Source organism: Cololabis saira, chromosome 11 (assembly GCF_033807715.1).
Source record: "Cololabis saira isolate AMF1-May2022 chromosome 11, fColSai1.1, whole genome shotgun sequence".
In the NCBI taxonomy this organism is placed as follows: Eukaryota; Metazoa; Chordata; class Actinopteri; order Beloniformes; family Belonidae; genus Cololabis; species Cololabis saira.
In genome coordinates, this window is record NC_084597.1 from 30,998,092 (window position 1) to 31,015,087 (window position 16,996).

Genomic DNA, 16,996 nt, shown 5'->3' on the forward strand with positions numbered 1-16,996 from the left:
AATATAATGAGGAACAAATCTCCCTCTAAGGAGTTGGCTCCAGTAGATGAAAGCTTTAGATGGAAGACTTATGCATATGCTCGTCTTCTGGGATGGGCTTAGGACAGCTTTGAGTTCTGCGTCATGTAGCTTTAAATAAAAAATAAATGTCCATACCTATTTTTACAAAATCTGACTTGATAAATATAATAACAACCTAATAGTTCATCACTTAGCTAACATTAGTCCCATCAAAGAGTGTGGTCAGGATTTGACAGTTGTTAGTTGTCAAATTTAAATCTTACATTTAAATAAGGTGTACCTTTAAAATCCTCTAGCCCATTGTGAGTGATTTGCATAGTTCCTGTCTTTTCTCTTTCTTTCCTGGCTCCCATTGTCATATCCCTCTTTTCACTTCTCCTCATCGTATTCCCTCCTCTCCTGACCCCAGCTTGCTTGTTAAGCTTAACTGCAAAAGGTCTACGGTCTGTCAAGAAAGACTGCCTGCCTCAGTAGCGTAATGGTGCTCTTTGATGTTAGCAGTTGTTTATGTAGGTATTATATTTGATTGATGTGGAAGCATCTGAAAGCAAACTCTGTTCTCAGATATTTATTTGTAAGTCAATGATGCACACTCTGAAGTTCTGTTGCTGTTAAACAGCCCTCAGGGCACGAGTCGCTGCCGACTCCTGCTTCACACTACAGCCAAAATCTTTTTTCTCTCTTTCTGTTGACCAAAGGGTGTTGGGCTATGGCACTCATCACTCTTTAACTGTTCATATGTCATGCTCATAAAATTTCAAGTAAACAGACATTTATGTGGTCACAATGTAGCCACCAGCTCGATCCTCCATATGCTTTTTTTTTTAAGATGACATTTAGAAAAGCATGCACTGATTCAATCTCTGATTCAGATTCTATTGGTTCCCTATAACTTCAATTTCTTGGTTTTCATTTTTAGTTGGGGTTATTTTGTTTGCCACTGGGGTAACATCAGTTGTAGTTGCAGCTAAATCGGTTTTTCATGGAATGAAAAGCAATTATAATTTAAGATTTGTAAGGACACTCACAAGGAAGGGATTTTTTTTATTTATTTTTTAATGAATACAGATGCACATGATGTTTGGCATCTTGGCTTGACTCATCTCTGACCTTGTCTCTCCTCACGTGGTACGCTACAGCAGACAGTGGAGAGTGTGATAATAACTCTCCCTTAGGGGAAAGCCGACTACTTACAGTTGGATGTGTGAATTGAATTAAGGTTTAATTAGCAGCAGTTAGCAGCAGCAGCAGCAGCAGCAGCAGCGGTCATGGCAAATGTTGGCATGCCTCGCAGGTCACACTTGAAGCCACGTAACAGCACGTGTGCAGCACAAGTGAGCAAATTAAAACAACAGCAAGATGCATGGTGGAAATCTTAGGGGTAAAGTGAGGTGTACATGTAGGTCACCCCCCCTCCCCCCATCCCCCACCACCACACACACACAAACACACACACCCTACACCCATCTTGATGTAGGTCTGCATGTCTCTATGGAAACTACAACTAAAGTCATCACAACTCAGTGAATATTTGGCCAATCGTCTTGCAGTTTAGTTTGTTAGAAAGGTCAGAGTTGCATTTGTGACGCTGGAGGCTTGATTTAATTAAACATAACCACTTTCGGTGTTATAAACATGTATTTTCAGAGGGAAATAATATTTATCTGACTCTTTACCCAATGTACTCCTGAGATAGACAGATGATAGAGCATGGTTTTTGTTTCTTATATAATGGCTGCTATTTTGTTCAAAGTTTTGACATAAACTCATAATTCATAAGAGCCATAATCTAAAAATTATTACAGTAAATATTGGATAAGTTTCTGGCTAGTAATGAACGTCTATGCATTAATGGAAAAACCGAGTTCTTCTGTGATATTTGCTTAGTTAAGAAAATGACGGGTCACTAGCCACGGTATATAATACACATTTGTATGTGTCCATGTCTATTTGTTTAGCTGTCAGGGTTAGTTGAAGTAACAGAAACAGAAAAAATGTTTTAATCACTTTCTTCAAAGTCAGACATTTACACAGTCTAAGTTGAATGGTCTCAAACACCTTGGAGTGTTCCACATGTTGACAGCTTTTGATGGGCCCGGATCATGTGAATTAATTGGAAGCGTACATGTAGATACATTTAAAGCAATAACTTCAAAAACAAGGGACGCGTTGTAGGACATCATGTAAAACTCTTGAAAAGACTTCAGGAAAATATTCTGGGATAATCACAAGTCTGGTCCAGCCTTGGTTACAATTTCCAGATGCTTGAAGGTCCAGTGTTTAGCTGTTCAAATGATACAATGCAGCTATGAGCACCATGGCAGCACACAGCTCTCATAGCGTTCAGGAAGGAGGTGGCTTTCATGTTCCACAGATGAATGACTTTTGGTTTGAAATGTGCAAATGAGCTCCAGAACAATTATGAAATACCTTGTAAAGATGCCAGCTGACATCAGTAAGAGAGCATTATTAACCTAAACATAAAACTTATTCTCTGTCCATATGTCCTGAATTGGCATGCAGCAAGAAAAGGCCACTGCTTTACCAGGAAAAAGCAGGAAAAAGCATGTTTACGCTTGCAATTCCACAAGGGAACAAATATCTTAACTTTTGGAAAGAGCTCCTCAAGTCTGGTAACAGTGAAATTAAGCTGTTTTGTCATAATGACATCTCAGATATAAGCAAAGGTTGGGCTTGACCGGCTCTTGAAAATGGACATTGATTTCAAGGGCACCTGCAAGATGTAGTTGCAAAGCAGCTTCGGTACAACAAATTGAAGGTATTGGAATAGTCACCACAAAGCTATGACCTTAATCTTGGAAACACAGATTGCCTGTTTCCATTTTAAGTAGCTTCCTCTATCTTCGTCTGTCACATCAACCAACAGCATATCCTCTTCCACCGCATCCAGAAATCTTCTTTGGCCATCCCCTTTTCCTCCTGTTTGGCATTTCCATCTCCAGGATCCTTCTACCAATGCTTTCGCTATCTCTCCTCTTAATGCATCCAAACCATCTCTTGCTTAATCTCAAAGACACCTAAACCTGTCTGTTCCTCCAATGTGCTCATTAATATAGTTTTGTCACAACAGTGTCACGAGTGCAAATAAACTTGCTTTCCCCCCCATCACCTCTGGGGAGACTCGGATCTGTGAATGTGAACTTACATTCTCTGTCCAGCGCATGCAGCCACAATGAAAAGGTTGTCAGAGTTTAATGTGTCGTTGGTGTTACATATGTAACAGCACTGACTCCTGGTCAATATATCATCTTTGTTTGCATGATTTTAAAATCCTTTTCAGATTCATTGTGATTTCTGGCAAAATAAACAGATGTACTGGGGAAAAAAATGAGTACAGCTTGATTATGAACTCATCTATCATTGCTACTCGCTTATTAGGGCCCGAGCACTTACAGTGCGAAGGCCCTATTGCACGCAAGCCAGACCTGGCAATTTGATATTTAATGGTTTGCATTAATGGGCGTGGCAAAATGGCTCAACAGCGCCCCCTGGAAAACTTTGTGCCTCAAGCCTCACAATACGGTTTGACTTACATGCACGAAAATCGGTACACACCTGTATCCTGTGTTGCAACTTAAAGAAAAGTCTCTTGGCGCAATGGCCGAAACCGAACAGGAAGTTGGCCATTTTGAATTAATCGTGTAATTTTGGCGTAATTTATGCCATTTCTTCGGCCGCTTCATGGCCCGAACCGTAACGTGCATCCATGTGTGTTATACATCAAAATGTGCATCTCCATCCTGCGACAACGCGCATTACTTTTCTCAGTCAAAAGCGTTACCGTGGCAATGCTAGATGCCAAAAAGCGCGGACCCCCTTCATCTGATCGGTCCATACAGAAAAAACTTTGTGCCTAAAGCCCCACAATACGGTTTGACCTACATGCACGAAAATCGGTACACACCTGTATCATGTTGCAACTTAAAGAAAAGTCTCTTGGCGCCATGGCCGAAACCGAACAGGAAGTCAGCCATTTTGAACATTTTGAATATATGCTGTCATTTTGGCGCAATTTATGCCATACCTTCGGCAGTTTATACGGCCCAAACCGTAACGTGCACCCAGGTGTGTTATACATCAAAATGTGAGTCTCCATCCTGCTACGACGCGCATTACTTTTCTCGTTCAAAAGCGTTACCGTGGCGACGCTAGACGCCAAAAACCGCACTCCACCTTCATCTGATTGATGCATATTTGATAGTTCCTACTTTCTGCCATAACTTTTGAATGGTTTGATATAAAGAGTTGTGGGTGGTGTCATCGGACTCAGTTTTGAGTCCTTGAACATAATTGGTGCAAATTAGCCCCGACCCTTCTTCTGATTGGTCGATATCTGATAGTTCCTACTTTCTGCCATAACTTTTGAATGGTTTGATATAGAGAGTCGTGGCTGGTGTCATCCGCTAAATGTCCAGGCCTGAAGAATCTACATGCAAGTCATACAAGGGCTTCCACTGCAGCACGCCGGAATGTGCACAAGGGTGCAATGGCCCGTTCATCGCTGCTTTCAGCTTTAATTACTGTTTAGGGTCATGGAAATCTATTACAGCCTACCCAAGCTCTCCCAGCTCTCATCACGTAAAAGACAGGGGTACACAAGGAAAGAGTTAGTAGGTAATAAAACCGATGATAACTACTGACATTGGTTGATAGGATTCAAGATGACAATGCTAGTAATGTAGTGCATGCTGTCCATTATATACTACATATCACTTTCCTGTTTGAGAAAAATACCCAGGTGCAACATTTTTTATCCATTTCCTCCAGCTTTGGCAGAGTCTTAGGTAATGGAGATCACTCAAATTTAAAATTGTAAAAATCTAAAGACAGGAAAGAAATTGGTTTTCTATTCATTCAATAGTTTTATAACAATTTTTAACTATTCATACTTCAACACGGGTATCAGCCAATCAAACTGCGGATACACAGCTAGAGATAGCCAATGAAAGCGTACATGGGTGTGGGAGCATGCAGCTGACTTGTGTAGCGAGCAGGAGGAAATGTAATTGGTTGCTTGTGCTATGACAAAGTTAGATCAAAACACGGCCCAACATTGACACAGTACTGCTGTGTGAGCCCCTGGTTATGCTAAAAAAAGGGTTGGGTCATTTTCAAGCTGTTGCACAGCTCAGATTCATTGGGGGAGATGGAAAGATTAGAGTCAGAGGGAAAACATGACATTTCAAATGACACCACAAGGGAGAAGGCTGAATTTGAACCTTCAGTAATAGCATCTCCCTTAAAATTTACATGTGAAAATGTTTCCTTTGAATTGTACCCACCTAACATGAAAATGAAATGTATGCTCATGGTCAGGTGTCTGAAAATATGGTCTTTCAGCATTTCCTCTGTGTTCAAAAAGGATGATCAATAGAACTGTGTTTTTTGCTTCGTAAATGTATAGGTGCCTTTAGTTTGCAGCAAGTCTCATCAAGCATTAAGATGGGAAAGAAGGACCTAAAGTGACCCTCAGGAAATTGATCGCTCCTGTAAATTTAAAGCCTGAACATTATATACAGTAGTGCCTGTTCAATCTGCACTGTGGAACAGTGTTTTTTGTCAAAATAAACTGACATCCAGTAGAATTAGCTTCAACTTAAGTTGCCGGGAACAAAAGAGAGCATAGAAAAAGCACATTCTCCAAAGTGTCAAACTCTTAAAAGCCTCAATGCATAGCTAAGATGCATGTAGAGAGGGTGGTATGTGAAAAGTGTGTGGCGGCACATTGGACTGCCTCATAATCTTGTTTGTTTCCAAAACTCAAGATGTGCTCACTATAAATGAAAAAAAAAAAATATTATTCACATACATTTTCACTTTGTTCAATTATAAGCTTATCATCCTAAGTAAACCAACACACTGAGCTTGATACAGGTTAAATATATATGAGTTCATCTTTATAAATAAAGAGAAATTGTAAAACCCCTTCAGTGATTCGTTTTCTTGTGGCTCAGAGTTGTGTCTGGAATACATGCAGTATGATCAAGCGTGCCTACACAACAAGCTGTGTCACAAGCGTATCTTGCTTCAGTACTACATTGGATGTATGTTTGATACCAGAGTACCCTGCTAGGGTCTGGAGAACAGACCCAGAGTGGAGAATACAATTGTATACATCATGTTGGCACTGCAGGAAGAGAAAATTATTGTTTTCTGTTGTCGGGGTGACGACAGAGAAAACTACATCGGTACCATTGGAGATGGTATGTCAGACCATTAAATCTATTCTGTCTGGACTGGAGTTGGTGTTTCTCATCATGAATTATCAGCATGAGCAAAGTGACAGAAAATAAAATAGTACTTTCATATGACAAGAAACACAGACATTATTTTTGGACTTGTTGCATACAGTATAAGATATGCCCCCTTGTTCAACACAGCACCATGCAAAGCTTCCTAACCAGTCACCTGCCTACATTACGATCGAAAGTTTTCAGGTAAATTCTGTATTTTACAATATAAGCATTGTGTATTTTTCAACGTCATGCACAAACATTCCCATATGGATTATAAACTGCAAATATATTCCCAGCCTAAGAATTGAATATAAAGAACATCAGACATCATTGCAGTGCTCAGCAGTGGTTTATTTTGAGCTATTTCACAGCTGAATGTAAAAAGTGATTTCTCATTTAGTCATAATAGCTGACAGGAAAACAAGTGGATCATAAAAGAAAGAAAGTAAGGAAAAATACACTGCTGTGGGCTTGATGAGAACAATCTGTTTCGTAAACATCAGACATCACTGCAGTTAGTTGCTTGATTCAAATATAATCAATAGGGCAGTTATAATCAAGGTGTTTGATTGACACAGGGGTCAGTTCCAACTCTGTTCCAGATAATCAAATTTGAAGGAGACGCAACAGGGAGATGAAAAATGCGTAATTGTTCACGCACTTATTATCCGTGCATGGGAATACTAGCACCTTACAGAGACTCCTCAGTTCATCTGAGATGCAGGGCATGGGAGCTCTGACCTTGGAGGATTTACCTGCAATTACATACCCATAGACACACAAACTCTTACACACACAACATTCAGATGCACATGCATGCCTGGAGCTGACAAAACTGCGCTCTTTGCACCTCCATCTTTGTCCCTCAAACACTCCTGAACTCACGGACATACACAATCACCCAGTCTCGTCTGTTTGAGTTAGAACTAATCAGCAGGTGAATTGTCTGTGGAGGCAGATCCATTTGCAGTGACCTTGTCTGACTGTGGTTAGCAGTGACGGTCACATACTCAGGCGGTATGAATAAATGGAGTGTGCAGTCACATATTAGCAAACAAATCAAGGCAAGAAAAAATGCAGTCGTAAGGGGCGGATATACTTGCTGTTTAAACTTGCGCCCGCGTCTGTTCGCATTCACAACCAACTGCAACCTCGCTCGCGTAGCACGCGAGAAGAGCGCGTCGTACTGGCGGTAACCGATTTGGGGCAGTATGCAGAGCCATAGTTAGAAAAGTAATAAAATATTTGGTCATAGTATAATAAACCAGCTGGTGGAATAACGGATAAATAAACAAGACAGCAACACGGGATGAAGAGGAGATCACTGCACTGCTTTTCTTGTGATCGTGTTGTTGTGGAGTGTTTGCCCTGCATCTTCCGACGAGCACGGACATAACGAGCACGACTCTGTATATATAGATACAGTATGTGTAGAATGACATTCTTGCATGAAAACATTTTAAGAAAACACTGTATGAGACTAAAAAGCTACATTCCAGTAATGGAAATGACACATCCATCCATCCATGTATTCATTGTCTACACCCACTCCTTTCTGAAGCAAATACAAAAATGGGTTAAACATTGAACTTGGGGGGAAGAACAAACAAAAAAAAGCATATAAATAACTTTTTCAAGTGTATGGTGCATTTAATGAGTGAACTGAGGAGGCATGGGGTACGGCACCAGAGGTGGAGGATGCTGCTGTGGAGCCTGTCCCTGAGGGAAGGGGAATGAGGGATGGCACAAACCATTCTGTGCAACAATGGAAATATTGCTGTGTCGACATATTTTTCCAATGAAAGCTCTGCAGAGCAAAGAGCCATCCAGAGATTTGAGCTGTGCTTGGTTAGAAGAGGACTTTGAGTCGGGCCAGTACTTGATACAACTATTGATTTTTTACAAGAACATTATATCATACAACTAGGGTTGCAAAGGGGTGGAAAATTTCCGGTAAATTTCCGGAAACTTTCCGGAAACTTTCCATGGGAAGTTAAGCTGGGGAATTTTGGAAATATTCCAAATTGGAAACTTTCCATGAAAATTATGGGAATTTATGGGAATTATTGGGAATTTATGGGAATTAACTGGAAATTGGGGGTAATTTAAACAAACTGTATCATATCCAAACATAAATGTAAATATTTATTTTGTCATAAGCAGATATCCATGCAAGATAATACAAAAACATGACATTTCAACAGATTTATTTGAGTAGAACTTTAGTTTTTATTCTTGTATGAACAATTATTTTAATGAACAACAAAAACATGAATGTTGAGTAAATACTAACTCACCCCACTCCCCCCACCCAATCAAAAAGTAATGCAAGTTAAACATTAATACCATTATAGATCAAATATATTTACCCCATAATATTATCAAAACTTACTTGACTTTATATAGTCCGTGGGCTCAAATGTGTGGCTTCAATAGTCTTGTGCTTTGAGCTCAAATGTGTGGCCTCCAGGCTTCAAGAAATCACCTGTGCATGTGATGGAGGAATGCACAGTGCATGTAGGGGGTGTGGCCTCAATAGCCCTGCAGTAAGCTGTGTGCATGTGATGGAGGAATGCACAGTGCATGTAGGGGGTGTGGCCTCAATAGCCCTGCAGTAAGCAATGTGCTGTGTGCATGTGATTGAGGAGTGTACTTGCATTAAATCTGGTTGTTTTAGCCAAGACTATGCTACAATATATTTCCCCCAACTATATTTAAGTTCCCTGTTAAGGGCCAACCTTCAATTCTGTAAATTTCTTATTTATTCCCGTTAATTCCCATATATTCCCGTTAATTCCCATGGAAAGTTTCCAACTTTGAAAATTCCCGGAATTTTGCAACCCTACATACAACCAAGAATGTGCGTGTGAATTTTAATGCTTTAATCTACCACCTTTTAGTCTGTATTCCCTATCTATAACCCTTCTTTCATCTTTCATTTTCTTTTAATACTTACTCAGAGTGAGGACCTTCCCAAAGGATTCAGCCTTACTGGGCAGGGACACTGTCCGAGCCCTCATGTACTACGCCTTAAAGGTCTGGAGCGACATCGCACCCCTGAACTTCCATGAAGTGGCCGGCAGTGACGCAGACATTCAGATCGACTTCACTAAGGCTGACCATAATGATGGATATCCCTTCGATGGGCCGGGGGGCACCGTGGCGCACGCTTTTTTCCCTGGTGAGAGGTTCACAGCTGGGGACACGCACTTCGATGATGACGAGGCCTGGACCTTCAGATCACCAGGTGAGGAGCATACAGTAGTGTCAAATCAAATCAAATCAAATCAGATTTATTTATATAGCACATTTCATATGACAAGCATAAACTCAATGTGCTAACACACATAAAAACACATAAAAAGTACAATAAAACACATAAAACACAAAAACATAAAACATGATAAAAGAGATGATGGAAATTAAAAGATATTAAAATTAAAATTATAGTACTGATTCCAACAAACTAGCTAAAAGCTTGTGAAAAAAGATATGTTTTTAATTTACTTTTAAAAGAGGCCAGTGATGAAGCAGAGCGTAGTTCATGTGGTACAGAGTTCCAGAGTGTGGGACCGTAATGACTGAATGAACCATATGCTGATTGAGAATTTATCCTGGGTATGATTAGGAGATCTTTGTTCAGAGATCTAAGGGATCTTTTCGGTACATATAAACTGAGCATGTCAGAGACATAAGAGGGGGCCAGACCATTAAAACATTTATAAACTATAAGAAGAATTTTAAAATCAATTCTTTGTTTTATTGGGAGCCAGTGGAGTTTTGATAAAATAGGAGTGATATGGTCAGATTTCTTGGTTCTGGTCAGTACTCTAGCGGCCGCATTCTGGATGAGCTGTAGCTTATTGAGTGACTGCTTTGGCAGTCCAGCGAATAGCGCGTTACAATAGTCCAGTCTACTAGAAATAAAAGCATGCACTAGTTTCTCGGAATCAGACTGAGATAAAAAACATCTAACCTTTGCAATATTTCTCAAATGATAAAATGCAGTCTTAGAAATATTACAGATGTGTCTGTGGAAACTCAGGTCAGCATCTAAGTGCACACCCAAGTTTTTGACATTTTCACATGGGTTAACAGGTAGAGATGTTAGATGAGGTTGAATTTTCTGCCTCAGGGCTTTGGGACCAACTAACAGAATCTCGGTCTTGTCCTGGTTAAGCCGGAGAAAATTTTTACCCATCCAAGAACTGATGTTTGTAATACACTGGATGAGGTTGTTTACTGGGTCAAGGTTGTTGGCCGAAACAGAAATATATAACTGTGTGTCATCTGCATATGATTGGTAGGAGACATTATGTCTTTGAATTATGGATCCAAGAGGCAGCATGTATATATTAAATAAAAGAGGACCTAAAATTGACCCCTGAGGGACACCATATGGAATGCTCATCTTATCCGACTCATGACTACCAACAGACACAGAGAAAGATCTTCCAGTAAGATAAGATAAAAACCAGTTAAGAGCTAAACCCTTAAGGCCTAAATAGTGTTCTAAACGGTGTAAAAGAATTTTATGGTCCACAGTATCAAAAGCTGCGCTAAGATCAAGAAGTACTAAAATAGAGACTCGTTGGTTATCTGTGCTAATTTTAAGATCATTTACCACTCTGACTAAGGCAGTTTCAGTGCTGTGATTCACTCTAAAACCAGACTGGTTAACATCAAACAGATTGTTGCTTGACAGATGCAAATACAACTGTTTGTAGACAACCTTTTCGAGAATCTTCCCTAAAAATGGTAGATTTGATATGGGTCTGTAGTTGTTCAAGTCCAGTGGATCTAAATTATTCTTTTTTAACAGTGGCCTTACAACAGCATGTTTCAGACATGAGGGGAAAATTCCGGAGAGTAGGGAGGCATTAACAATGTCAAGAACATCCTCCACCAGACAGCTAAAGACACTTTTAAACATTTTTGTAGGCATCACATCAAGAGCACATGTTGAGGAGCTGAGTTTATGCACTACATCTTGCAGTTCACAGGATTGGATTGAGGTGAAGCTGGAAAGAGTGTCGGCAATATGACGTTGATCAAGAGGGAGATGATTGCCATACCCACCAGTAGAGGAAGCCACAATTTTATCTCTAATGTTGAAGATTTTTGTTGTGAAATATGCAGCAAATTCATTGCATTTCACAGAAGAGTGAAGATCTGTGGGGATTTGTCTAGGTGGATTAATCAGCCTATCAATTGTAGCAAACAGCACTTGAGAATTGTTAGCATTTTCAGTAATCATTTGAGAAAAATATTGCTGTCTAGATTTCTTAATTTCTTTGTTGTAATTATTGAGAATTTCTTTATACATATGATAATGAACTTGCAGTCTGGTCTTACGCCATTTGCGCTCAAATTTGCGGCAGGTTCTTTTTAATGCCTTCACTCCTTCCATATTCCTCCAGGGTGTTTTAGCTTTACCATTAACCAATTTAGTTCTCACAGGTGCAACATCATCCATAATTTGTATCACTGAAGTGTGGAAATGATCAACTAAGTTATCGACTACATTGTCACACAAAGACAGAGAAGACAGGTCACAGTCTTTTTTAAACTTAATACACTTGGTGTCATTGTATCTAGTAATGAATTTGTTAGATGTTTCGGCACAAATGGTCAGTTTTTTAACTAATTTGGGCTTTAAACCAAGCACATCTTTGGTCATAAGAGCAACATTAAAAAATACACAAAAGTGATCAGAAATCCCAACATCCAGAGTGCATCCTGTGGTTAAGTCCAGTCCTTTTGAAATAACTAGATCAAGAGTGTGACCCCTGATGTGTGTGGGTCCAGTAATGTGTTGTATGAGCTCAAAAGCTGACAACATGTCAATGAACTGTTTTGCAAAAATATCATTGTCATTATCAATATGAATATTAAAATCACCACAGAGAAGAATAGAATCAAATTCAACAGTAATTTTTGATAGAAGCTCATCAAATTCAGATAAAAAGCCTTTTTTCAGTTTGGGAGGACGGTAAACTGTAAGAACTAGGCACCGACAAATAGCTTTGGTTATAAAAGAAAGATATTCAAAAGTAGAGTAAGAACCAAATGAGGTAGTTTTACATGTTAAGATATCTGAAAAAATAGCAGCAACACCACCACCTTTTTTATTATTAGGCCTGATGCAGTGTAAGAATGAACATTTGGATGGTGAAGCTTCAATCAGTTCCTTATTGCCAGTCTCATCAAGCCAGGTCTCAGTGAGGAGAATACAGTCAAGTTGGTGAGATTCAATAATATCATTAACAATAAAGGTTTTATTAGAAAGGGATCTGACATTAAAGAGAGCTATCTTTAAGCCATGCGTATGCTGAGCAGAATTATCAGTACTGGATTGTGAATGGACAGTGTGAGAGTTATTTGAGACAGATGAATTATCAGCAGAACCAAAATTACCCAGTTTTGATGAGTTAGAAGTCAAAGGTGGGTAATCATTCTGGGATGGAGATAGTCAGAATGGGCTAGATGCAATGTAGTTAATAAAATTTAACTCAAGTTTCTTGGTCCCATTCAGGTTTGGGTGCAAGTTATCTGATTTGTAGAGATTGAATTTAGACCAAAATGTGTCAAAATTGTTGAGGAAGCCATAACCAGCTGCTATACAGAAATTATTTAACCACTGATGTAAGCCGTAAAGCCGACTGAAGCGCTCAGAAGAGGGAGTAGGACCAGATAAGATACAGCGTCTGCCCAGGCTTTCAATGGTTAATGCCAGTGACTCTATCGATTGCTGTAATTTGATTGACTGTCTGGCCATGACGTCATTCGTCCCACCGTGCAGTAGGACAGTGTGTACAGCGGGGTGGATATCGAGTAGTGTCGGGACTAGTTCAATGAAGTCTACGACTTTTCCACCGGAGAGGCAGTATGTAACGGCGCCGGGGAGTTTAACGAATCTCACAATGAAGTCACCAAGTATGAGGAGTTCTGCTGTGTCCGTGTTATCAGCGCTACTGTACTTCGCTAGTTTGGGATGAAGGTGGCGCATCATGTGGCTAACAGGGTTAGCTACATTAGCACCGCGGGAGGCAGTGGCTGCGTTATCTGCCAGGTGTGTGGAAGAGGGGGCGGTGACTGGATCAGCAACAAGTTCGGGAGCAGTAATGTTTACATCAGGGCTGCCGCTACACGTGGATGGTGGAGATGAAATGCGAGGATGTTTACTAGTGGGGGAACTGTCTTTGGAGTTGGGAGACCGGCATCTTTTGGACGATGCTGTAGAACCTCTCGGAACGGGAGGAAACAAGGACAGCGGAGCGTTGTCATCAGCAACAGAGAGAGGAGTGAAGTGATTGAAGAGTTTCAGCGGAGAATCGTCAACTTTAGGGTCATAAAGAGGAAGAGACAATCTCCTCCTGCCCCTGACCACCGATGCCCAGGAGGAGCAACCGGGAGCAGGAGAATCACCACCCGGAGACTCCAGGCTGGCCAGCCGGGAGGAGAGCTCTGTTTGACGCTGGAGAAGATCCATAATAAGAGACTCGATGGATTTTAACTCAGTTTTTATATCGGTGATTGAGGACATCGCAGCCATCCTTCGAGGGGATATCACAACCGAGCAGGTAGGATCAATTAACTTGGTATCCTTTGGCAAAGTGTGGCAGTTAAATAGTTCACAGTCAGTGCCAGCAGAGGTGAATATGCTCAAATCAGTGTGTTGCCCACAGTCAGGCTGTAGAGGTGAGTCCGGGACTGTAAACAGAAAACAGAGCACTTCGGCAGCAATGCGGAAATGTAGGAGGCGGCTCAGATTGTTTGCTTTATGCTGGTGTAGCATGAAGCGTACCACCGTAACTGTTGTAAATCGTAATCAAGGACAGCAATGATGACAGCAGGACAGCGAAACAAAACTTACCGGCAACGGGCCCAGAGGGCCCGGTTGCGGTGATTCGAGAGGGGGTTGTAGCTGAAGGATTGTAAGGAGCTCTAGTCTCCCCGTATCCCGCCGCGATTCAGCCGGTAGTGGCCAGTGTCATCTACATACTGAACATATGTGCTCAACCATAAAGATATTGACTTGCATGTTGAGAGAAAACATGTGTGCATCAAAGGTTGTAAAAAAGGAAAAATATGTTTGCATAATTGTGTTCTGGAAGAAATTTGAGGGAGTCCATGAGGACTATCAAGTAATGAGATTGAAACGGTCAGTGACCTGAAAACCTGAAGAGAGTAAAGAGGTTTCTAAATCCAAATCCGTATGACTGACTACATTCGGGGATAAAGCTGTGCTTCTCTCATGTTTTTTTTTTCATGTTACAGATCTTATTATCTGTATTTTATTTGTTTAAGCTAATAAAATAACATACAATGGGCTAATTATAGCGATTGAATCAGTGCTGATTGTTGTCACAAGCTTATTAGGAGTCATAAAAGACGCCTTTCATTTCCTCCAGGAACTCCAAAAAACAACCCTATTGTACATTCCCACTATTAGTCATTAAATCTGTTTTTCTGCAATTAGTAAAAGTAATTGAATTTCACTGGGGACTTTTATTGATCCATCTTTACAATGCCACAGGGTTTGGACAGGAGTTGAGCTTTGTTTCCATTTGAATTATTGCAAAGAAAATGCTCTGTTGTGAGAGTGATTAAATTGTTTTACCTTACGGTAAAAATGTTTCCATGGATTATATTTGAAGCTGGAATTAATTTATGTGTATCAAACCTCGAAACACCGATATAATGTGTGAAGACAATACAATTTACAGCGTCATAATATTCAGCCTAAAAATGCAGAAAGTCCCCCTCATGACATCAAATGAGCGGTTGCCTATAAACGCTGCAAACATCTCGGATACTGCGACTCTACTGAACATTTATGAGGCAATGTGGTGTCTAAAATGATAGCTTGAGATGTTTTAGGTCCTGTTCTAGTGAAGTTTGGTCTTACATCAATGTTCTTCCAGCACATCCCATTAGAGTGATCAGATTCAGATCAGCGGAATTTGGTGTACATGCAGTACTCGAGTTGTAAAAAAAAAATCAGGGGGGATGGTGGATTTTATCATATGGGGACAGATAATTTGTGCTGATTACAAATAATATAATATAGTACAAATAATAGCACTGACCAAAACACCTGCAGAAATACTGCAGGAATGACATAGCAGCAGTTAAATGCTTTAAATATCCACTGGGCTTACATCAAATACATCAAAACACAACAATAGGACTTATTAATATGATTCTGTCTTTCACGGGATAAGTAAAATGCATCACTGCAAAAACTCAAAATAAGAATATTTGTCCTAAAATGTCTCATTTTAGTAAAAAAATCTTATTACACTTAAAACAAGACTCGTCACTGGAAAAAACAACAATTTTCACCTGTTTCAAGTAGATTTTTTTTTTATTTCGAAAACATAAGGAAAAAAATATAAAATTTTAAAACAAATTCCAAAACATACAGAAAAAAAGCAACAACAACAAAAACGTAATACAAACAGGGGAAAAAACAGTGTCTGAAAAGGAGCAGGTATAAGTAAAACTTATTTAACCCTGCCCCTTTGTTACCTCTATCATAAATTAAACATAAATATTAATAATAAATAGCTGCTAATTTACCTATTAGGCTACCGATTTTCCCATTGGTTGTGCCTTTGCACCTAACCAAGATTTTTTTGCTAGTAATGAGAAGATAAATCTTGTCCCACTGGCAGATCCCACTGGGAAGTGAAAATTTACTTGAAACAGGTGAAAATTGTCAAATAAGTTATTTTTCTGGTGATGACTCTAAATGTTGAAATAGCAGTAATACAACATTCATTGATGAAATGACATAAGGGATGGAAAGGGGGGGTGGCAGTTTTACAGGGGGGATGATTTTGACCGTTTTTATTTCAGGGGGGATGCCATCCCCCCTCATCCCCCCTCAACTCCAGTACTGTGTACATGTGAATACATGGAACTGCATGATGTTCATAAAGCCCTGCAGAAGGTTTTTTATAGTCTGGCAGAAGGATGTGCTCTACTTAAAGCTGCCGTCAGGAAATACTGTTGACATGAAGTAGCTTAATTGCTCATCTATATTTACAAATCTTGTGTCAGAGTGACATCTACATCAGTACCAAGACCTGAGGTTTTCCGGTAGAACATTGCTCAGAACTCGCGTTCCCCGTAGTGCATCTTGTTGGTAAAACATAAGGCTGTCAGGTGAAATATGTTTTAAAAAAAGAAACATGACTCATCAGACGAGGACACGTGCTTCCATGAGGTCATGGTCTGCCTCTGACGCTGCTCAACACACATAAAGCTGTTGTATAATGATCAGCAGTGAGGGTTTCTCTTCTACCGGATCCACATAGGCCAGCCATGGCTCACGATGGGCATCATTAAGCTTTGGTCACCCTGACCCCGTCTCCACTGCACTAGTTGTACCTCCTCGGAGTACTTTTGGTTGTCATTAATGACTGCATATCAGGACCACCCACGAGACATGTCCTTTATGTGTTGACCCAGCTGTCTGGACGTGACAGTGTGGTCTTCATCAAAGTTGCTCAGGTCCTTACTTTTGCCTATTTTTAACCGCTTCTGACATGCCAACGTCAAAGCTTCAAAAGTATGTATCCCATCCCTTGACAGATGTGCTTGTAACAATATAAACATTGTTACTTAACTCAAGTGACAGGTATACGCACAGTTAAGAATAAAAATGATGTTATATCGTAAAATTCAGCTTAAGATCTAATTAAACAAGG

At 40.1% G+C, this 16,996-nt stretch overlaps 1 protein-coding gene across 1 annotated transcript in view; it reads left to right on the top strand.

Annotated features, from left to right (window-relative positions):
• mmp17a (matrix metallopeptidase 17a) overlaps positions 1 to 16,996 on the top strand; it is a 195,046-nt gene that overhangs the window by 135,972 nt on the left and 42,078 nt on the right. The window contains exon 4 of the mRNA XM_061734350.1: positions 9,239 to 9,525. Within this exon, the coding sequence (XP_061590334.1) occupies positions 9,239 to 9,525 (287 nt within the window). The remainder of the gene's footprint in view (positions 1 to 9,238; positions 9,526 to 16,996) is intronic.